Source organism: Lepus europaeus, chromosome 4 (genome assembly GCF_033115175.1).
Source record: "Lepus europaeus isolate LE1 chromosome 4, mLepTim1.pri, whole genome shotgun sequence".
Lineage (NCBI taxonomy): Eukaryota > Metazoa > Chordata > Mammalia > Lagomorpha > Leporidae > Lepus > Lepus europaeus.
In genome coordinates this window covers 46,567,771-46,591,941 of record NC_084830.1, presented here as the reverse complement: position 1 = coordinate 46,591,941, position 24,171 = coordinate 46,567,771, and the positions used below count along the sequence as shown (strand labels likewise).

At 48.2% G+C, this 24,171-nt stretch overlaps 1 protein-coding gene across 2 annotated transcripts in view; it reads left to right on the top strand.

The window, feature by feature from the left end:
- Nucleotides 1–24,171, top strand: part of PTDSS1 (phosphatidylserine synthase 1) — a 73,706-nt gene that overhangs the window by 12,399 nt on the left and 37,136 nt on the right. For both annotated transcript variants that reach the window (XM_062188207.1, XM_062188206.1), the window contains exons 2-4: nucleotides 2,445–2,536; nucleotides 17,048–17,092; nucleotides 19,772–19,896. In XM_062188207.1, coding sequence (XP_062044191.1) covers nucleotides 2,445–2,536; nucleotides 17,048–17,092; nucleotides 19,772–19,896 — 262 coding nt within the window. The remainder of the gene's footprint in view (nucleotides 1–2,444; nucleotides 2,537–17,047; nucleotides 17,093–19,771; nucleotides 19,897–24,171) is intronic.

Genomic DNA, 24,171 nt, shown 5'->3' with positions numbered 1-24,171 from the left:
ATAAACAGAGACAAAGAGATCTTCCATCTGTTGGTTCACTCCCCAGATGGCCACAATGGTAGGACTGGGTCAGGCCAAAGCCAGGAGCCTGGAACTCCATCCTGGTCTCCCGCATTGGTGCCGGGGTCCAAGTACTTTGGCTGTCTTCCACTGTTTTCCCAGGTGCATTACCAGGAAGTTGGATCAAAAGTGGAACAGCCAGGACTCAAATCTGTGCTCACATGGGATGCCGGCATCCTAGGCAGCATCTTAACCCACTGTGCCACAATGCATGCCCCTTGTGGTTTGGTTTTGTAATGTGATCTTTGAAGTTAACAGCATTGGTTTGTAGTGGTATTTGATGGTATAATGATGCTAGAAACATTGTATGATCTCTCTTCTCAGAGCCTCTATTCAGTCCTGTTACAGTCTGGAAATTACTTAATTGGGTGAAGCAATTTAGCTGCCTAAGCAGATTTAAACCAACACCCTAGGATGTAGTCCTTTCCTAGGTAGCTCGGTCTTGTCTCATTCCATGCCTCTTCATGTGATTTGATGCTCTAGACTTTTTTTCCCTACATAAGCTCGGTTTATTCTAAGATTTTTTTAAAATCTCTTTTTCTTCAGTAGTAATTAATATTTGTGTTTTGAGGGGCTGGTGTTATGGTATAGTGGATTAAGCCACCATCTGCACTGCCGGCATCCCATATGGGCGCCAGTTCAAGTCCTGGCTGTTCCACTTCCGATCCAACTCCCTGCTAATGTGCTTGGGAAAGCATCGGGGGATGGCCCAGGTGCTTGAGTCCCTGCACCCACGTGGGAGACCCAGACTGAGTTCCAGGCTTCTGGCATCAGCCTGGCCCAGCCCTGGCTGTTACAGCCCTTTGGGGAGTGAACTAACAGATGGAAAATCTCTCACTGTATATCCCACCTCTCCCTGTAACTCTGCCTTTCAAATAAAATAAATCTTTTACAAAATATATTTGTGTTTTAGAAATTCTTTCACTGCAGTCTTTCCAGAGGTAAATAATAGCCTCTTGTGGCCGGCACCACGGCTCAATAGGCTAATCCTCTGCCTGTGGTGCCGGCACACCGGGTTCTAGTCCCAGTCGGGGCGCCGGATTCTGTCCCGGTTGCCCCTCTTCCAGTCCAACTCTCTGCTATAGCCCGGGAGTGCAGTGGAGGATGGCCCAAGTGCTTGGGCCCTGCACCCGCATGGGAGACCAGGAGGAAGCACCTGGCTCCTGGCTTCAGATCAGAGTGGTGCGCCGGCTGCAGCGCACCAGCTGCAGCGGCCATTGGGGGGTGAACCAATGGAAAAGGAAGATGTTTCTCTCTGTCTCTCTCTCACTGTCCACTCTGCCTGTCAAAAAATAATAATAATAGCCTCTTGTATTAATTTTAAATTCATTGCTACTAGTCTCTTTATATCTAAAATATTTTCTTCTATTCTGTTCCATAACACGTTTTCTGTCTGCCTAGCCTATGTTTTTTTAAACACTGAACTTCCCTCTCGGCTTCTCAATAATTATCAATAATTCAGAAAGTTTTCTTGCTGTCTTATATTTCTGTTTTGCTCTCTTTTGTTTCTCTTGAGCCCTGATTGCATCACTAGACTCTTCTCTTTTTAATGTAAACTGTCAAAGCCTATTTCTTTCCCACTATCAATGTTAAGAAAGCTTCCATTTGGGAAACTGTACTTGGTCTTATATAATAAATGTTCTCCGTAATCAATATGCAGTCCACAAATACATACTGAGTGCCTTTGTGGAAGACTGAGAGTATACAATTGAATAATTCCCTGTATCAGAAGTTTACCTTCTATGGGGAAGATGGATTACATGAGCCAACAAATGGGGTCATTTCAGTCCCTGGGGTCTTGGAGGGAATGGATGCAGCAATACAGTGGAAATGACAAGGCACAAGAGGAACAAGGCTCTCCTCCTTTCTCGACCATTCTTTTGCTTTTTTAAACCTTGTGTTTTGTTTTCTTTTAACTTCTCACATTGCTTAGATAGCCAAGTGCCCATTTTTAAGAACTGATTATGTAATCTCATTGTATTGTCTTCTTCCTTAAAGTGTTATGCTTCCTGAGTCCTGACAAATTTCTTTTGCCACAGTTTGCATCATGAAGGTCATTTTCAGTTATTCTTCAAACCAGACAACTTTCCTGCAGACTAAACCTTACCTTCTGACTATTTAAAGAACAGTGATTCTCTGGCATCTGTCAGAAGAGAATGTGTGTTGGTGTGCAAGGTTGCCAACTGTTTCTCTTAAGTATAGGACTTTATCAGGAGAGTGTCTGACTTTAGGAAGTGACAGTGTGTAGGAAGACGTTGTATGTAATAGTTTTGTTCAGCAAAATAAAATCAGTGGTCCCCTAGTGTTTCTGTGGAAGTCTTGCTCCTTTGGGTTTACTGTTTAGATCTGGAAGTCAGTACTCAGTGTTGCTTTTCTGTTTTCAGGGATGACTCTGTTCCAGAAGACAACATCTGGAGGGGCATCCTGTCTGTCGTTTTCTTCTTCCTTATCATCAGCGTGTTAGCTTTCCCCAATGGTAAGTGATGTGATGATGTGTTATCATGTTTTTCAGTGCACTGTGCCCTTTCTTGTTTCTGAGATGCGAATCATCTAGAAGAACATCCTAGAAGGTAGAAGAACCTGAGGGGCAGGTGTTTAGCCTAGAGCTTAAGATGCTGAGGCCCAGGGTGGGTATTGTGGAGCAGCAGGTTAAGCTGCCCTTTGGGATGCCTACATCCTGTTAAAGAATACTGATTTGAGTCCTGGCTCTTCTACTTCCTCTCTTGTTTCCTGGCAATGTGCCTGAGAGGCAACAGGTGATGATTCTAAGGACTTGGGTCCTCATCACCCATGTGTGAAACCCAGGTGGGGTACCAGGCTTCCTGACTTTGGCCTGGTTCAACTCTGACTGGTGTGAGCATTTGGGCAGTGAACCAGCAGATGGGAGATCTCTCTCTTCTCTGTTTCTCCCTCTCTCTCTCTTTCTCTCTCTCTCTCTTTATTTATATATTTATTTATTTTTAAAGATTTATTTTATTTATTTCAAAGACAGAGTTACAGAGAGAGCTAGAGACAGAGAGAGAGGTCTTCCATCTGCTGGTTCACTCCGCAGATGGCCACAACGGCCAGAGCTGCACCAATCCGAAGCCAGGAGCCAGGAGCTTCTTCTGGGTTTCCCACGTGGGTGCAGGGGCCCAAGGACTCGAGGCATCCTCTAGTGCTTTCCCAGGCCATATCAGAAAGCTGGATGGGAAGAGGAACAGCCAGGACTAGAACCAGCGCCCATATGAGGTGCCAGCGCTTGAGGCCAGGGCTTTAACCCGCTGCACCACAGCACCAGCTCCATTTCTCTCACTCTTTCAAATAAGTAAATCTTAAAATAGAAAATAAAAAAAGATATCCAAGTCCTACATTAGAGTACCTAGGTTTAATTCCTAGCTCGGGCTCCTGTCTCCAGCTTCCTATTAAAGTAGATCCTGAGAAAGTAATGGTAATGGCCCAAACTTGGGCCCCTGCCACCCACGTGGGAGACCCGGATGGAGTCGCAACCTAACACCAGCTATAGCAGGCATTTGGGGATTGAATCACAGATGGGAGCTTGTGTTCTCTCTCTCTCTCTCCCTCTCCCTCTTCCTCTCCCTCCCTCCCTCTTTCCCTCTCTCTCTCCCTCCTTCTTTCTCTGTCTCCTTGCCTATCAAATAAATAAATACCCAGTTGTTTGTAAGAGTTTGAATGTTCTGCAGCGTCAGTGGCACTGTTCTGAAGGCTGACTACCCATCCTGCTTTCTAGCCCTGTGGCCCTTGGGAGGCTCTCCAGGAGTGCTTCCTCTTCTGTTCCATGGAGAGAGCAGACAAGGACTGTCGTAAGGGTAACTAAGTTGATGCGTATCAACTCTATATTAGTCTGTTTTCCAGGGCTGTAATGAAATACTCAAGGCTGAGTACTTTATAAAGAAAACAATTTTATTTAGCTTACAGTTCTGGAGGCTGAATGTCCAAACAGTGTTATGTGGGCTCTCCCAAGGGCCCCTGGACTACATAACATCAGGACAAATGACACTGTGGCAGGAGCACATGCAAGAAAGACAGATCCCCTTGAGAGACAAGAAGCCAGAGAGACTAAGGAGAGGCCAGCCTTGTTTCTTTTTAGTTTTATTTAAAGATTTATTTTATTTATTTGAAATCCAGAGTTTCAGAGAGAGGTGGAGACAGAGAGAGAGAGAGGTCTTCCATCCACTGGTTCACTCCCCATATGGCTGCAGTGGCTGGAGCTGAGCTGATCTGAAGCCAGGAGCTTCTTCTGGGTCTCCCACGTGGGTGCAGGGCCCCAAGGAGTTGGGCCATCCTCCACTGCTTTCCCAGTCGCATTAGTAGAGAGCTGGATGAGAACTGGAGTAGTCGGGACTCGAACCGGCACCCATATGGTGTGCAGAGCAGGGCTTTAGCCCTCTGCGCCCCAGGTCCAGGCCCCAGTCTTATTCCTTTACATTAATTCCTCCTGAGAGAGAGCAGTGCTTCCTGTGACCTCTGTATAGTTCCCACCCCTTACATGTTCCATCACCACAGCATCCCCATACCAAGGACCACACTACCAACACATGAACCCTTGGAAGACAAACCACATGCACATCCTAGCGTGCTGTGAACAGTGATGAAATGGAAGCTCTCAGAATTAGCCATTGTTCTTTCTGTAGCTGTTTTTGTTATCATGAGCTGAGTCATAAAGTGCCCGGTTATTGCTGAGTTACTGCTCGCTTTTGCTAAGGGCTATAATGAATATTACTTAAATTATTTGTCCTCCCAAGTGACCTTTTATTACAGTTAACTTTGCTGATGATGCGTTTGGGATATTTTCATCATCAGGGGAAAAATATTAAACAATTATTACTGTGAATTTTACCCCCAGTATGATTATACAGAGAGTGAGGCAAAGCTTTAGTTTAAAAAAAAGTTTGGGATTCTGCCACACTCACGATTCCTCCCTCTCCTCTGAATTGTCCCTCATATAAAGTGCTTTGTTTTTTCTCATTCCCTTTCAGCACCTTTTCCATAGAATATTCTTTCTTTGTTCTCTGTAACCATTTCTAAATGCTTACTCTAGTATCCTGTTTCTTTTGTCCCAATGATATTGCAAAATCATTCCATTCTTTCTTACAGGTTAAGCTGCATGGGCCCTACTCAGATTTTAAACATCACACCTTTTTTTTTTTTTTTTTTTTTAAGTCATTTTATCCTGTTCTCTTGTGACAGGCTTCTTCTTCTTCTGCTGCTGCTGCTGCTTCTTCTTCTTCTTCTTCTTTTTTAAGATTTTATTTATTTATTTGAAACAGTTACACAGAGAGAGAAGGAGAGACAGAGAGAGAGAGAGAGGTCTTCATCTGCTGGTTCACTCCCCAGTTGCCCACAGTGGCCAGAGCTGTGCCGATCTGAAGCTGGGAGCCAGGAGCTTCTTCCGGATCTCCCACATGGATGCAGGGGCCCAAGGACTTGGGCCATCTTCTGCTGCTTTCCCAGGCCATAACAGAGCTGGATCGGAAATGGAGCAGGCGGGACTTGAATCGGCACCCATATGGAATGCTGGTACTGCAGGTGGTGGCTTTACCTGCTACGCCACAGTCCCGGCAACATCACACTTTAAGATGTGTGTCTCCCACGGCCTCCTGTGCTGTTTAGTAGAGTCGGATGTGTAACATAAGAAGCTCAGCATGAGTGGCATCAGCTACTACCCAGAAACATTCCATGGCCAGGCCTCCAGTCTTTCCAAGATGGTGGCAATGGAGTTTTATTTATTTATTTATTTTTAAAATTCTTTTAAGTAGTGCTGTGTTTATAAGAACATAGTGGTTTTTGCTATTAACATAATAAGCCAGTAAAGCCATGACTCTGAATTTCTTACAGAATGAATTAGTCTAGATAGCTACAGTACTTGGGAGCTGAGTTTAATTCTGCAACCAGTAAGCTTTCAAATTAAAAAATAATGATAGCTTTTCAATGTATGCAAACCTTCGTATCTTAGGAAGATAGGACACAGCTTGGCTTTTCCATGAAGGCTGATGGTTCTGGGAAAGCACAATGACTGAGGTGTTCAGGCAAGATGAACCTTGTGTGATAAAGTCATGGAACAGAGGAGTACTGACCCTGCCACATAAATTCCCAACATCAAACAGCTTTCATAGGAGCCAGTGTTGGGCCCAGCAGTTAAGTTGCTGGTTAGGGCACCCTTGTCCCTCACTGGGCTACCTGAGCTTGATGCAGCTCTAGCTCTTGATTCCAGCTTCCTGCTGATGCACACCCTGGGAGGCGGTGGTGATGACTCAGGTAGTTGGGTAGCTTTCACCCCCGTGGGAGATGTAGGTTAAGTTCCAGTTCTTGGCTTCAGCCCACACTGGCTACTGGGGACATTTGGGGAGTGAATCTGCAGATGGGAATATACATACTCTCAAATAATAATAATAGTAAAATTTAAACCAGCTTTTTTGGCTATTTTCCATCACACAAACTCTTAGGATTTTAGTTTGGACATTATGTATCCCACTCTCTACAAGGATGCCTAAGAATACAGCTCACAATGAGAGGGTGGTGCACTCCCTCACACCTCAGGTGTCAGCACACGGCTGATCGCCTCCAGAGCCCAGGGGAGATTTTGGAGCTTGGGAAGTGAGTCGGCGACCATGCAGGTTTCAGTCCCTGTGTGCCAGCCTTCCCTCAGCCATTCTGCCTTCTGGACCCCTTACTTCTCAGTCATCAGTGGACACCACAACCATCACTGGTCCATCCCCTCTATTCCTACTTTCCTTTTCTTCCTCTGTCCCCTGTGCTATCTCTTTTTTCCTCCCCATATTAGTCAAGCAGACTGTGGAACTCCCGTACATGGTCAGGAAACAGATCAACCAAAGGCACCCAGTCTATTCTTGGAGGCGTCACTTTCCTTGGCTGTGTTATTGGTTGATTAGTTCTCAGGGTTACTTCTGCATGGCTTCGAAGGTTTCTTTTTTTCTTTTTCTTATTTATTTATTTTTTTTGACAGGCAGAGTGGACAGTGAGAGAGAGAGAGAGAAAAAGGTCTTCCTTTTCCGTTGGTTCACCCCCAATGGCTGCTGTAGCCGGTGTGCTGGGGCCGGCGCACTGCGCTGATCCGAAGCCAGGAGCCAGGTGTTTCTCCTGGTCTCCCATGTGGGCGCAGGGCCCAAGGACTTGGGCCATCCTCCACTGCCTTCCCCAGGCCACAGCAGAGAGCTGGACTGGAAGAGGAGCAACCAGTACAGAATCCGGCGCCCCAACCGGGACTAGAACCCCGCAGGTAGAGGATTAGCCTATTGAGCCACGGCGCCAGCCATCTTTTTTTCTTATTTTTAAGATGTATTTATTTGAAAAAACTACACAGAGAGAAGGACACACACACACACACACAGACAGAATCTTCCATCTGCTGGTTCACTCCCTGATGGTCACAATGGCCAGAACTGGGCCCTGGCTGAAGCCAGGAGTCAGGAGCTTCATTCAGGTCACCTACGTGAGTGGCAGAGGCCCAAGCACCTGTGCCATCTTCCACTGCTTTCCCAGGCTATTTATCAGGGAGCTGGATTGGAAGTGGACCTGCACTCTCATGGGATGCTGGAGCCTCAGACGGTGGCCTTGCCTGATGTGCCACAATGCAGGCCCCTGAGCGTTTCTTCTTTGGTCTTCATTTTCATTTTTATAACTTGCAATTTCTGAGCCCAGAGCCATTTTGGAAGGCTGATAATTCTAAAACCTTAGTGTCTTAGGAGCCATGGTTTTACAGCTGTTCCCTTGGTGAAGCCTTAGTGGGAGCTGAGGCGTGGGGCTTCATCACCAGATGTTTTGCTTAAGATATCAAAGGTCAGGATTAAATCTATTTGACGGAATATTGTGTGTGATCTCTGCTGGTTTTCCCTCTATTCCCTGATAAAGTCCTCTAATCTTCAAAGTTGACTTACCCCGCTCAGCCTGTGATTGTGGAACTGTGCTTCCGTTTTGATCTTGGGAAGACAAAAGGGAAGCTAGCTTGTCTTTGTGCTTGTCTTATCCTGGCTGTATGATCCCGGCCCAGCAGGGAGGGCCCCCAGAGCTGGTGTGGATCAGCCTGCTCAGTTTACTGGTGAGAAAGCTGAAACCCCCAGCCCTCCATTGTCCCTGGAGGTCTCACAGCTGCTTCCAGGAGCCTGCTGTTAGGACTCCACCCCCACAGTTTCCTCCCTTGGTGACCTTCTGGTTGTGTCTCGTATCAGGTTCATTGCCATGTGTTTTAGCCCTGTCTTCCTATATAAGAAGTTTCCGTCTCTTCCTTTCCCTTCCTTCCTGTCAGCCTCCAGCTTTTCTTCTTCCCCAGAGTGGGGTTTAGTTGATCTGTACCTAGTGAACACTGGATCCTGTAGGAGTTGCATGGGGGTTGAGTCTACCTTCCTCTGTTGCCCAGCCGTGACTGGTACAAGCTAGAAAACTGATCTGAATCTTCTTACTCTCTCCTCTTCTTACTCTGGTCCTGCTTTATCTTCCCTTCCCCCCACCCCACCCCCCACTCGTCTGTAGGCAGAATGTGGTAAAACGGAAGTTCCAGAAAGGTATAGAAGGGGACAGTGGGAGGGCAATATGCTAGTAGTAGGGATCTGGGCATCAGTCAGGCGTATTAGTTCATTTTCTGTTGCTGTAAGAAAGCACCTGAAACTGGATGATTTGTAAAGCAGAAAGGTTGATTTTGGCTCACAGTTCTGCAAGCTGGGGAGTCCAAGATGCATCAGGTGAGGGCCTTGAGCTGCTTTACACAAGCACACGTGGAAGAGACAAGATGTACAGGCAGCTTTGCTCTATCACGGTAACTCATCCAGGCCATTGCGAGCAAGGACTCATTGCTTTCCAGGAGAATTAACCCAGTCCCTAGGGGCCACATTCATGACCCCAACACCTCTTAAAGGCCTCACCTCCCACCACCACCACAGTGGCAGTCAGATTTCAGCATGAGTTTGGCAGAGGACAAACCATATTCAAACCATAGCACCAGGGCAGGAACTGGAGAGAGTCTTCTGAAGCCATGTGTTCCTGGAGAACACATTGTATCTACCTAGTGTGTTTCCTAAGTCAGTTACCTTTTACTTATGATTGCTAAGACTCTAAGTTCTCCATATGAAAGAATGTTGTTGAATGTGTTTAAGTTATGAATGGCTTTGGGAAGTGCCAGTGGAGATGGGGGAGCTGGCAGGGTACCCCTAGGGCAGGGCGCCCTTGAGCCGTGTGCTCCCCACCCAAAGCCAGTGTGCAGACTGTAGGCCTTCCCGGCATCACTTTGCCACGTGGTGGCTTGCTCCATTCTTGTTACCGTATTCCCCCCCCCACCCCTTGGCACGTAGTCTCAAATTAAATAATGAAAATGAACAGGAGAAACAGCCTGCAACGTGCCCCGTCCTTCAAAGGCAGTTTTGGGGGCGTGCCTGCAACGTGCAGCAGACCGGAATGATTCTGTTCTGGCAACTTCAGCGCATCTCTCCTTGACCTAGTAAAGGCCAGCCTGCCTGTTCCCGGAGAGGCCCAAGTTTGCTTTGTGTCCCGTGTCATGTGTCTACTGTCAGACGTCCCCCAGGCAGGCTACGTGGGAGAGCTGGTCAACCCCGACAGAAAGGGGCCCTGGGGTTCTTTCTGCAGAGTCTGTAAACAACAGCAAAAGCCCTTGACTTTCTCCATAGGGTTTTATAACAGTGTGGATGCTTTTAGCTACAGGTAATAGAAAACTCATCTCAAAATGGTTTGAGCAATAAGGAAAATGTTTGCTTTCTTACACAACAAGTTCTCAAAGAGGCCTGCTCCCGGGCTGGCTGGTAGTACAATCCAGGGGCCCGTGCAGGCCGACCTCCTCCCTCTTTCTCCTTGGCCATGTGCAACACGTTGTGCTCATCCTGGGCCTCTCTATCCTGATGACCAGTGTGGCGGGCAGTGTCTAGCAAGGCCAGGGGAACCGTTTTCTCTGGTGCATCTACACGAGTAGATACCCAGTAGGTAGGATTTGTTGACTGGAAGAATAACAGGGGACTGAGAAGACCGCTTCGAATTCCCCCTGAGTCACATGGGAGAGGAGTGGACACTCAGAACTTCATTTGATGGTGCACGGAGTACACGGCAGGGTTAGGACCCAGGTTCCTTTCTTCAGGTCTGGACACAGCCACAGAGGGAGCAGCCCAGAGGGCAGAGCAGGCGATGGAGAGGACTGAGAGGCCGGCCGCACTTCCTCTCCCTGCCGTTGTGTCCTCCTGTCTCTCTTCTTCTTTTCTGTTCTTTCCTGGCTCTCTTAATTTTTTTTCCCCCCTGGATGCTTTACCCCATCCCATTATGGCAACTGATCCTCAAATGTGAGTATAATTTTAACTACTGCACTACATCCCTGCAGTGAAATTTAGAAACCTGTTTGAGCCTCCAGCTGGCTGTGAGATTTCTTTCAACAGGCAGATTTCTGGTATACTCTTGGGAGGGCTCCCTGGAGCTATGCCTGCACAGCCCAGCTTTATCTGTCTCTCCAGTGCCTGGTCTACAGTAGCATCTCAGTGAACACATGATCACAGCATTAGCCCTCTTCCTTCCATTATCTGCGAGAGAAACCCATTCAGCACTTAAAAAAAAAATTCTCTAGGTATATATTTATTTGAAAGAGTGCCGCAGACAGAGGGGCAGAGGTGGAGAGAGAGAAGGAGAGGGAGAGGGGGAGGGAGAAGAAGAGGGAAAGGGAGATCTACTGTCAGGACTGGACCAGGATGAAGCCAGGAGCCAGGATCTCCATCCAGATCTCCCACATGGTGGCAAGGTCTGAAGCACTTGGGCCATCACCTGCTGCCGCCCAGGAGCAGGGGCAGGACTGTGTCCCAGGCACTTCAGCGTGGGATGTGGGCATCCCAAGCGGCAGCTTAACCTGCTGCACCATAGTGCCCATTCCTCAGCACTTCTTTAAGGTATCATGAGGAGAGCAAAATGTTAGTATTGTGGGATTTTCCTGAGCGTTTCATTTCATGTGAGCCCCCATCTCCTTGTTGTCTTCCTGGGTTCCTGTGTCCTTGATGTCTAAAACTGATCCGGAAGGCTCACCCATCTCTAAATTAAAAAGAGAAAGTTCCTGTGTTCCCCATTCTCTAGCCCCTGCTTCATTTCCTTTTTCTTGTTAAAACAAAAATCTTCTGAAGGTTTGGAATTTGTTTGGAGATCATTTTCTCCGCCTATCGAAGGTTTTCCTAGAAGAATTTAAACTAGAATAATCATCAAGAGATGTAGCAGAAGGAAAAGCTGGCCTGGGCCTCCTGCCTGAGGATACAAATGCGTTGGACCTGTTGGACCAGGTCCCTCTGATTTTCTTAAGCTCATTCTCTTAAACATAATGATTCACGGGAGCAGCTGTTTCTAGTGAGTCAAGCAAGATCTTTTCCAATTTCTTAAGTCCTTTTGCAAAGGCGAACTCTTCTCATGACAAAGACACTGGGTGTCCATTGCTCATGGACTCAAGCTTGCTTCTAGTATCTGACTGAAAATCATGTATTCTAGATGTAGGGATGGATAGAGAAAAGAAAAGCTGTAGTTTTCAATTGTGTCCTATGAGGAAGCCACAGTCCAGAAGAAAGCTGCATTTGTTTTTGTGTCACACACCTTCCCCGCTTCTCCTGAATCATCAAGAACAAGAACATAAGTCACCTAATTGCAGATCCACTCAGTTCCATACAACAACAACAGCAAAAACCAAACCCCATTATTTCTTTTGCTTGAGAGGCCGAGAGAGACAGACAAGAAGACCTCCCATTCATTGGTTGATTCCCCAAATGCCCAGGAGTTGGAAACTTAGTGTAGGTCTCCCACATGGGTAGTGGACACCCAAGTACTTGCATCATCACCTGTTACTTTCCATGGTATGCATGCTTTAGCAGGAAGCTGGAATCTGGAGCAAAGCTGGGACTGGAACCCAAGCATTCCACACATGGGAGGTATGCACCCCATGTGGTATCAACCTCTAATCCAAAGGCCCACCCCTCCACACAGCTGTCAGAAGATCAGAAACAAAGCACAAACTCCCGTGGGAAGCCAACCATAGCATGAGCCCTCCTAATAATCCTGGGGGCCATAGCCATCATCAGAGGGAGAAGAGGAGAACCAGCTTCCTATGAGCAGTGAGACGAGGCTGCTGGGAAAGTGTCATGGCTGGGAGAGGCACGGACAGCAGGGAGCAGGGGGTGTCCATAGGAAGCTGTAGGTAGGCTAAGGTAGGAGGCGGATGCTGGGGAGCACAAGACTGCCCTGTGGCACCTCCCCATGCACTCTTAGCATCCTCAAAGGTGAGGCCAAGACTGGAGTCGCTGAGTGGGTGACCTGGGAGGCCTAGGTGTCAGGGTTCACAACACAGGAAAAGAGCTGGCCTCATCCTGCACTTAAAAGCATTTTTTTTTCAGCAGTGTCACTGTCTGATGGTAAAGACGGCCCTCTGAGTGAGTAACACTTTTAGAATGCACTTCTTAAAATACTACGTGAGACACACCAGGGCAGCTTGGAAGGCGGTGGTGGGAGTTGTGATGCCTCACACCTTCATCCCATCACCTGCTGCCTCCCAGGCTGCGCATCAGCAGGAAGCCGAAATGGGAAGCAGAGCCGGGACTCCAGCCTAGGCCCTCCCATGTGGGATGTGGGTGTCTTAACCACTGGGCCCAATGCCCACATCCTGTGTTGGGTTTTGCAGATAGCTACCGAATAGGGCTTTTTGCTGCAGGGCCTCAGCTCACCTGTAGGCAGAACTCACAGTGGTCCCCTCCTGCCTGGGTCAGAGCAGTCCCTGGCTCACGTCTCTAGGACATCACCCCCTGTCTTTCCTGACCTTGCTTACCAGTTCCATGTTGTAGAGGCCCGTAAGCCGCTCACCATCCCCCTCTCTCCTGTCTCACCTACCCTCAACACCCTTAGCTGGTTTCTCTCCCCTTGATCTCCTGAACCTTAAAACCAGCTGTCTCAGAGCCTTATTAGCCCTCTGCCTGTGCCCTCCTGTCCCCCTGGGTTGGCCCACTTCAGGCAGAGCATGCAGGAAAGCACACAGATGTTCCTCAGGAGCCTCTGCCCGGAGACAGAGTAGACCGCCAGATGGGGGTGGGGGGGCGGCTCCTGCGCGCCTCAGGACCCCTTAGCAAGTTCCTCGTTCCTCAGTCTCCTTCTCTGTGAAGTGGGCATGGTGGTGGCACCCTCATCACCGAGCCTCAGGAGAACTGGAAGGTCGAGCGAGGCGACTTGTCCCTTAGCCTGGTGCACAGTGAGTGTCCAGGAGAGCACTGCTGGCTGTTCCCCTGTAGCACCATTTGTGGGATTTTAAGTGTTGACCAGCCATAGAATTCTGGTGCATGCCACATAATAGGTCCTAAAATTTTAGAGTTAGACCTTAGAAGATGAAATCCTGGGACCAGCGCTGTGGCATAGGGCCACTGCCTGCAGTGCCGGCATCCCATATGGGTACCGGTTCGAGTCCCAGCTGCTCCACTTCAGATATAGCTCCCTGCTATGGCCTGGGAAAGCAATAGAAGATGGCCCAAATCCTTGGGCTCCTGCAGCCACGTGGGAGACCAAGAAGAAGCTCCTAGCTCCTGGCTTCGGGTCGGCGCAGCTCTGGCCATGGCGACCAACTGGGGAGTGAACCAGCAGATGGAAGACCTCTTTCTCTCTGCCTCTCCTTCTCTCTATGTTTAACTCCGACTTTCAAATAAGTAAATAAATTTTTTTTTTTTTTTTTTTTAGAAAATAAGATGAAATCCTCAGAGAGTGCCAGGATCCCATGTTATGAGAGGTCAATTTAATGGCACTGATGAAGTAATATTCACAAGCCAGGCATAGTACAGAAGTCATTCATGGCAAGAAACCGAGAAACATCCCCTAGGGCAGATGTTGGGGTGCAGAGGCTTAAGCTGCCTCGGCATCCCATCTTGGAGCTGCGGTCAGAGCCCCAGCCACTCCACGTCTGATCCAGCTCCCTGCTAATGCACCCAGGAAAACAGCAGAAGATGGCCCAAGTGCTTGGGCCCCTGCCCCCAACACAGGAGACCCTGTTAGAGTTCCTGGCCCAGCCCTGGTTGTTGCAGCCATTTGCAGAGTGAACCAGTGGATGGAACATATCTTTTTCTCTGTCTCTCTCCCTCTGACTCTTCATCACCCTGCCTTTCGAATAAATAAATCTTTATTTAAAAAAAAAAGAGCGGGGGGAGCCATTGCCTAATGCAGAAAGGAAGATCACTTAAGAGATGGCACAACGTCAGCCCTCACTTTCCCAATGACTTTTGATGAGCAGTAGCCATGTCAGTATGGGGAAGGGGATTCTGGTTTAAAGACTTTCAGAGAAAGACCCAGCTGATTGAAAGGGGGAATAGGCATTCCTTACCGTCCAAACCCTCACCGTCGGAACTCAGAAATCGCCCAGATTTGGCTGTGCTCGTTGATCAGTTCCTTACCATTTGAGTGTTCACTTTCTGCATCCCAGGGCTTCAGAACCAGGTGCAGTTGGGTAAAGGAGAATCTCATGAACCGAGCTCGCCACAGGGGATGTCGCTGTCTAAACTGAATGCGTTTGGATGGGGGAGGGATGTGTGTGTGTGCGTAATTTGTGACGGAGTGTCATAGTATAGGATTTGTGTTGTGTTCCATTTGTAGTTCTTTATTGGAAAGGCAGAGTGATAGAGAGGGAGAGAGAGAGAACTGCTATCCCCTGTTTCTCTCCATAAATGCCTCCAACAGCTGGGGCTGGGCCAGGCTAAAGCTATGAGCCAGGAGCTCCATCCAGGTCTCCCACATGGGTACCTGGAACTCAAGTATTTGACCCATCATCTGCTGCCTCCCAAGAAGCTGGATTGGAAGCAGAGGTGGGACATAATCGCTAGCACTGCAATGTGGCAGGCAGATACCCTGAGCAGTGGCTTATCCTGCTGTACTACTGTGGCCAGCCTATATTGTGAATTTGGTCAAAAGAAAGTAGTTAAAATATGTTTTTGTTTTAAGAATCTTTATTTGAGAAGCAGCAGAGAGATGGGGTTCCCCTTCTCTGGTTCACTCTGCAAATGCCTGCAATGGTCAGGGCTGAGCCAAACCTGAAACTGGGAGCCAGGAACACAATTTAGGTCTCTCATGTGGGTGGCAGGAACCCAAGTACTAAGCCTGCTTTTCCCAGGGTATACATTAGCAGTAAGCTGGAATCAGGAAGTGGAGCTGGGACTTGAGCACTCTACTACAGGACAGAGGCATCTAACTTGTAAGTCTCACGCCTGCCCCTAAAATATGTTTGTAGTCTTTATAAGAAGACATAGGGGGCCGTGTGCAGGTTAAGCCACCATCTACAGTCCCGGCATCCCATATGGGCACCAGTTCAAGTCCTGGCTGCTCCACTTCCAATATAACTCCCTGCTAATGTGCCTGGGAAGACAGTGGAAGATGGACCAAGTACTTGGGCCCCTGCACTCACATGGGAGACCTGGATGGAGCTCCTGGCTTTGGCCCAGCCCTGGATGTTGCAGCTGTTTGTGGAATGAACCCATGGATGGAAGATTTGTCTCTCTGTCTCCCTGGCTCTCCCTCTCTCTCTCTGTAACTCTGCCTTTCAAATAAATGACTAAATCTTAAGAAAAAAAAAAAAAAGACAATTTTAGAATGAATTCCAGAATAAGATTTACAATGTAATGTTTGCCTCGGACAAGATTCAAGGTTACAGGCCACAGAAGCCAACTGCTCCTCAAAGAACCTGTTAAAGGAGGAGGGAGACTGGCTCCTGGGACTCAGAGAAGGGCTTGGACTCCAGGCCCCAGGCTGTGCTTAAGGATAGACACCACCTCAGACTAGTCTAACAGGAACCTCCAACCAGCACTGGCCATACTCTGCCCCACTGTCACTTCTGCCAGGACTCTAGTGGAACAGCCACTGCCACCACGCCTGGTGTCACCTCAGTTTGAGGATTTCCACCACTGGGCCCCCAGTTGGCCCTGCTGGCCAGGAGAGAGGCAGAGTGGGGAGAGAGGCATGGGGAGAGAGGTACTCAGAGATGGGGGTGGGGTGCAGAGAGAGAAGGAGGAGCCCTGTAGACTTCTGTCTGCTGTCACTCATTCAAGGGGTGAAGGGTGGTGCAGGGGCAAGTGAAGACCAAGCCCTACCTGTAGAGGAGACTGGGAAACAAAATCTGGCATCATCTCCTAGCAGTATGAGACTGCTAATAATGGAACTTCCCCATGTGTAGGAATTGCAGTTCAAAAGGTATGCGCAGCCCCAGACAGGACAGGTGCACCCTCCAGCTGTGGGTTCCATATTTGCATCTGGAACTCCAGTTACTGGTAAATCAGTTCAGTAGATACAAGGCCGAGCTTGCCTTCCTCTTCTTTTTAATGGCACAGAAGAGAAAACGTTGGTGTATCCGTTGTAGTCACGGTTAAGTTTTGTCCTGGGAAACCTTTGCTTCAGTGGTGTGTAACCTGCTCCCTTGTCTGTACGGGCTTGCCATGTAAAAGGTACTGTGCTGCCACAGGCCATGATCAGAAGCCATGCACTAGCGTGTTCCATTGCTCATAGGGTTTCCAGCTCACTCCCCACCCTATGTGTTTTCACAACACAGTGTTTCTCCCTTCTCTTTCATTCTCAGTGTCTGTCTCCCTCTCCCTCTCACACTGAGCTGCCCACTGTCCCTGGGGCTCCGAAGCCACTGGGAACATTTGCTTGTTCAGCTATGATCTGTGTTGTCCAAAGCAGGCCTGGTGGCCCACTCACCATTGCAACATTGTTTCCCTGGCAAATTATGTTCTGACTTCTAAAGACAGAGCTTAAAAAAGAAATCTGTATTGTGCAGAGTGATGGTTATGGGGACGGTCTTACAATGTGGTTAAAACATTTCCACCTAGTCTTTAGCATCAAGTATTTATGTAGCCAAAAAAGAGGCAGCTCTTCCTTCTTGTTATCTGTGTATAGATCAGCAGCGCTCTCTTGAGCTATCGTCTCGGCTCCTCTGTTTGAAGACAGCTCTTTCAGCTTGTTCTAACTATGTAATATCTTCTGTCTGCAGGTCCATTTACTCGGCCCCACCCAGCCTTATGGCGAATGGTTTTTGGTGAGTTTCCAGTTGACGTAAAAGTATAGTCTGCCTCTTAAAAATCCATCTTCCTGTGTATCATTGGTGCAGTTTTGTTTTCCGCTCTACAGTTAAAACTTGATAGCTTTTTCCTTTTGGGGATCCCCAACATACATCTATTAAAATCCTCAGACTGAAAATAAAGTATTGGCCATGACTTAAATTCTCATACCTGTGAACTGTTTCCTCTGCCCTCTCTCCTTGGCCCCCCCCCCCCCCCCCCCGCCCTCCCAGTGCTGTCGATCTTCGTGTGCAGAGGATCTGGCCCCAGCACACGGCACTTCTTTCCCTTTATGCACCTTCACGTCCCTTTGCTAGTACGAGCCCATGTGTGTCCTCAGCACGCTTGGTCAGCGTCCAGGAGGGAATAGAAGCCCAGCATTTCATTTTGCCAGTGTCATGAATGGGAAGCAACATGGAAAAGGGAGAAGCCTTTTGCCCAGGAGCCCTAATCTGACCCACAATTATTGATAAACGTGAATATTGAATATCTGAGTTTTACCTGATTTTGTAGTCCAAATAGCCAAGCTGCTTCAATGGGCTTAAAATCAATCTTTAAAACTTTGGATACTGGCTTCATTGTGCCTTAAAAAAAAAAAAAAAAAAGACATCATGTAAGTGAATGATTGTATTGATGTAATCTTATGTAAACATGTGAAAGAACTCTAAAAATTGATGTTTGCTGAAAGTTACCAATTATTCTTTCAACCTTCAGAGATCATAGGTAGCTCTTTTATCTCTTTATTGGTGAGCTTTTTGCTCAGGGGCTACACAACTGTGGCATTGGCTGCTTGGGGCCCTGAGGCCATGAACTGAGGGGGGGGGGTGTTGAGAAGATAACCAGACAGACAAGAGCCCACTCTCTGGAGCCACCCTTCCAGTTGGGGAGGGAGGACAGTGTGGCAAACAAATGATGAAACAGATCACTGATCGGAACACTCCAGCTGTCACGCCAGGCATGGCTAGCGAGTTGGAACCAGGTGAGTACAGTGACGGGGTAGCTGTGGGAGTTTGAGGGGCAAGGCGAGGCCTGAAGAGAGTGACACTCAGTCTGAAGCTAGCACACCAGGAGGGAAGCACGCCTGCAGGGCCCTGGCTGGGAGCATTCCGGGACCCCTGCTCATACGGCCCCACAGCTCAAAAGAGCTCTCTGCCTTCCAGGCCAGTGGGGCCCAAGTGCAGTGGACCCTGGGAGAAGGAGAAGGGGAGGTCCGAGTGAGGCCCAGATGGCTACACAAGGCTGCTGGGAGCTTGGGCGTGAAGGGCAGTGAGAAGTCCTTATTGTGGAGGGGTTTTCCAGGAGTGACACGATCACACTGGCATTTGTAATAAGCAACTCCTGGCTGTGCAGTCTGTATCCCATGGCCTTGATCTTGCTGCCTAAAGTCCTAAGTTACCTTCAGCTGGTTGGGAACATCTGAGGGTTTTTTTTTCCTTCTATTTTGAGTGATCTGTTGTATCTACTGAGTGGTTTGATTTTTTACCTGAGAGCTTTCTGATAATCCTTCCCAATACACACAGGTGTTCTCTCACACACACCATTTTGCATATGTTCTTCAGGGCTTCACGGACCTCAGAGCTCGACAGGGAACTCCACTTCAGAACCCCTATGCCAGAGACACTTGCTCTCTGTCTCAATTATTTCAAAAAGATCATAATTTAAAAAAAAAAAAAAACTATAGTGGATGACATTTAAGGTGAAGATTTGTAAAGCTTGCCAATTGCATAAGTGCAAACCTAAAGCACGTTTTATACCAACGTGCCTAAAACTGCATTCCCTGGGTCCTGAGGTGCTCGGTTTGGGTCAGGCAGCCCTCTGCTGGGCCTTGCCTGAGCTCCCCGGGCACTGCGAGAGGCCCAGCTGGAAGGTCTGGTGCTGCGGTGCTCGCGGTGGACCGGTTCCAGGCCCGGACATGCTCTGCTCTGGAGTGGCTCCTGAAGATTAGTGCTGAGCCAAGTTTGGATAGGGTGCTGTGGTTCAAGGTCATTTGTTTCCAAGTGTCCAGATGTCCTATGTAATCATTATCATTGTAAGAGGTTCAACAGAAAGAAATGGCAAAGCCCCTGGTGGTTGGATTTCCAATCTTTCTGAATGTAGTGCACAAGCTTTTTTTCTTCATGGAGTGCGTTGTTAACTTCTCTATTTTTACATGACATGGAGTAATTGTTAGGATAGCAATTAAAATAATGCTGCGAGGGCTACTATGGAGTGCAGACCCCCATGCCCCCTCACACTTCCCAGCAGAAGTACAAAGGCAGCCTCTAGACCGGGTGGTCTACACCCAGCCTTGTCTACTGTGAGTTTACTCAGTTGACTTCATAAAATATTACGTGGATTATCTTATTTCCTCATTTAAGATAGCATCTGAAATCCTTATTGTGGCCTGAAAGCCCTACCTATCACTTTAGTGCTACCTGCTCTGTCCCTATCTGCACGCCCTGTGCCTTGCCCATGCTTCCGGTCCCAGGCAGCCTTACTGAATTAGGACCATAGTTCAGGCTCCCTCATCCAAAACAGTCAGCTGCCACAGAGGTCTCAACAGGCTATGTGACACTATTTGTGTCTGGTTTTTGTAATAAGCTGTTTGCCTCTACCGGGGGCTGTGTGTCTGACAGTTGGCTCTGTCCCCGCCTTGACCCTATGTTTGTCTCGCTCAGGGCTCAGTGTGCTCTACTTCCTGTTCCTGGTGTTCCTGCTCTTCCTGAATTTCGAGCAGGTGAAGTCCCTCATGTACTGGCTGGATCCAAACCTTCGCTACGCCACCAGGGAAGCAGATATCATGGTAGGTGCTTGGTGAGAGGCCGTGGGCCTGGGAGGTTGTAGACGTCAGGTTTTTAATGTTCTTTTGCCGTATTTCCCGTGGAGTTAGCTGAGCACCAGGTCTCTGGGCAGGTGTTGAATTGTAGGGTTTTGCACACATGATTCAGGCAAAGAGATTCTGTCCTTTTATAAGTGAACGGATGTGTGAGGATGAGGAGGGACATTGTGCACAGCTTGGGGCCTGGGTTCTGTCTCCCCAGCAGGTGTTGGCTGTAAGACTTTGGACAAACTACTCACTCCCCTGTTCCCTTTGTAGTAAGATAGAGACAGTGAGCACTTCTGTGACCAGGTGAGCAGGTTCTTCCTGTAGGTTCTTCCCCACCATTCTCCAGCACTCCCGACAGCAGCTGGGTGCCCTTTCAGTCCCTTCAGGGCTCTGGAGGTAATGTCAGGTTTCACAGTCGCACAAGACACTGACCATTCACAAGTCCAATCACAAGTCCACGGTGTCATTTATGCTTCCTGCCAACAAGGTACAAATGGGCTTCCCACAATACTCTTCCCGCTACAACAGCTCACAGAACCCAGGGAGATGCTCACATTTGTGGGTTTATTGGAAAGGGTATGACCAAGGACACAGATGAACAGCCAGGTGAACAGGTACATGGGATGAAGCTGGAAGGGACCCAGATGCAGGAGCTTCTGTCCCTGTGCATTTGGGGTGCAACACCCTCCCTGCATCTGGATATCTTTGCCAACCAGAAGCTCTCCAGACTCTGTAGCTCAGAGTTTTGGTTTATTAGTTAAGATTCATTATTTATTTAAAATGCAGAGTGAAAGGGAGAGGGAGAGGGAGAGACACAGGGAGGGGAGAGAGAGTCCATCTGCTGGTTCACTCTCCAAATGGCCTCAATGGCCAGGGCTGATCCAGGCCAAAGCCAGGAGCCAGTAACTCCATCCGGGTCTCCCATGTGGGTGGCAAGGGCCTAAGGACTTGGGTCGTCCTCTGCTACTTTCCCAGGCACATTAGCAGGGAGCTGGATTGGAAGTGGAGCAGCAGGGACTTGAACCAGCACCTATATGGGATTCTGAAGTTGCAGGTGGCAGCTTTATCCACTATGCCACAGTGCTGACCTCTATCTTTAGCTTTTTAAAGGGACACACTTAAAGCAACAGTAAAAGAATGCTGAGAAGGATAAATGACAGGGAGAAAAGTCTGCCTTCAGATGTCTCACTCTGAGGAAGAGTGGCAGAGGGGTCTTCCCAGCTTGCGGTGCTGACGATAAAGAACCCATGGCAGCAGTGAGAACAACCTCAGGGGGCTGACTGTGGGTTGTCTGCTATGCCAGGCACTATGGGGCACTCTGTCTATTCCACATCAGCCTCGCACATGCATGTCAGGTGTTCAGATCTTACAGGGCAAGAAAGACAAACTTAAGACAGTCAGTATCCTGGTCAAACTACAAGCTGCTGGATCTCTCCGGCTTCCAGAGCTGTTTCTCGTGTGGACCGTGCTTCCAGTATACAGTGCAATAAGAAGTGTTGTGATGCTTCTGCAGTAGAAGTTGGGAAAACGATACCCCAAATCTCATGTTTTCTCAGATGGCTTTGTTGGGTCATTGAACAGGAGCGACTGTGTTCTCACATAGGACAAGCTGCATGTGGATGTGCTGCTGTGTCTCTGCTGAGCCACTTCTCACGGCCGGAGGGAGGAAGTTGAATTAAACATCGCTCCCTTCATCCAGCTTCCTTAGGGATTTGACATCATAGGGACAACCAGATGTCAAAACTACAGCCCCGGAACAGCTGAAACTGGTGTTTACAATCTAGTCAGTCGTCAACTATTGGCCAGTTGTTTCTTGCCAAGCCAAACAGAGCCTGAAGCTATTTGCAGCTTCTACAGTTATGGCTTCTCCATCCTTAATCACTTTTTACTTCTTTAAAGTAACCTTTCACAGTTCTGGGGCTCCTGGGTGTTCACTGAAGACTAGAGAAATGCCTTTGGTGTCATTGGGTTTGTTAAGGAGTAGTTGCTTTATCCAGCACAGGGGGCCTGCAGTGCCCTGATTCTCGGAGTTCCTCCCCACTGGCTGCCACCCCTTCCTAGCCTACTTCATTCATGGACTAGTCCCTGCCTGGGAGCTGGTCCTGAAACTTGCACCCCCTTTCCCCTTTAGATCTAATGTTATAGATCAGACTGGAGAGACAATGAAATATTATTAGAGGTTTACCTGGAAAGCTTTAAAATATGTATTTGGCTCAGAAATATGTGCTCCAAGCCTCAGACAAGCTTTGAAAGTACACCTCGTTTGTAAGATGGGTGTCTGAAGCAGCTGCCTTCTCCTCCTCCTTCTTCTTTTCCTCCTCCTCCTCCCCTTCCCGTCCCTCTTCTACCTCTCCTCCTCCTCCTCCCCCTCCCGTCCCTCTTCTACCTCTCCTCCTCCTCCTCCCCCTCCCGTCCCTCTTCCCCTCTTCCCTCTTCTCCTCTTTTCCTCCTCCCACTCCTCCTTCTGTAGTAAGCTGGGTCTCAGCTGTCCCTGTTTGACAGGCTGCTGGTGGTAGTTGGGAATGGATGGACACGCTCCCTCTCTGTCCTCTTGGTGCTTAGAGGCTGTGAGAAGGCCAGCTAAGAATTTCGTTGTGGACTGTTAAACCCAAAGACCACTTCAAAATTTTTTCTTAATTTCGCTATGGAAAATTCTAAACATGCACAAGAGTAGAGAGAATCTATAGGCCTCATGTACCCAGCATCAATTATTAACACATCCCCTACTATCTTACTTCATTCTCCACTCTCCATGACCTGGATTATTTTGAAGCAGTTCTTAGACTTTACGACTTAAAATATGTGGACTTGTTTTTCACTGTAACCAGTTCACAATTAACAGCATGGAGTCAATACTCATATTTCCATAGTTACCTGGTAAGTTTTTTTTTAACAGCTGATTTATTCAAAGTAGGAGCAGGGCAAGGCCCACACCTGCATTGAATGGATCTCCTGAATATCTCCTGATTAGTTTTCCTTGCCCCACCTCTCTTTTTTCCTTAGAGTTTGTTGAGGAAACTATATATTTTTTTCTTTTGGGTTTCTCATATCTGGGTTTTGTAGTTTGCGTTTGTAGATGTCATTGAATGTGTGTGTCTCTCCACCTGCATGTCCTGTAAAGTGGAAGTTGGTGTACAGCTGCATGGGATTCCAGATCCCGGTTCAATCTTTGTGGTAGAACTGCTTCCCAGGTAGCTCTTGGTTTGCCCGGGAGGTACAGAAGGACAAAGAGATCTTCCGTCTGCTAGGTCACTCTCCAAATGACCACAACAGCCTGAGCTGGATCAGGCTGAAGCCAGGAGCCAGGAACTCCATCAGAGTCTCCATGTTGGTGACAGGAACTCAGGTACGTGAGCCATCATCTGCTTGCCAGGCACATTAGTAGGGAGCTGGATTGAAAGTGGAATAGCCAAGACTCAAACCAGCACTCCAGTATGGGATGCAGATATTCCAAGGGGTGTCTTAACATGCTACACCACAACACTCACTCCTGATCTCTTATCATAACCTTAAGATTGATTGTGGAAGCATACCTATAGCCTGTGGTTGGGCTGCCCACATCCCACACTGGAGTGCCTAGGTTTGAGTCCTCGCTGCAGCTTCCTGCAGAAGCAGATCCCGGGTGGTGATGTGATGGAGATCCTGCCACAGGATAACTAGACTGAATTCTCAGCCCCTACTTCTAGTCCTGGCCCCAGCTCAGCCCTGGCTGCTGTGGGCATTTGGGGATTGAACCGGAGGATAAGTGTTCTTCCCTCCCTCTCTCTGCATGTCAAATGAATAAATAAATAAAAAAAAAATTGATCATGGTTTAGGAGATGAACAACAGTTTTAAGATGCACCATCAGTTAATTATAGGCGTATCCTTGGGGAAAGGAAAGAAAAAGAAAATTTTCCATTTAAAATGCCATACATTATAATATGTTTAAATATTCATCCTAATTCTCAAAATAATACAGTGAGAACAAGGCATGTCATGGAATCCAGAAAGTGTGATCATTCCATGTGGTTGCATTGCTGTAGGGGAGAGGAGTGGGTGATGCAGCTTATCAGAGATCTGATCTAGTCTGGAAAGTCAAGGAAGGCGCCACCCAGAGCAGGTGGTTAAGCTGACAATGGAAAAATGAGAGGCGGTTAGCCAGGGCAAGTGAGGCTGGGGGTGGAGACCACCACTCAGGTACAAGGAGCAGCCTGGTGGTGGGGAGCCGGCATCAGTCAGGAGCTAAGGTGTGCAGGAGGCAGAGCTGGCCC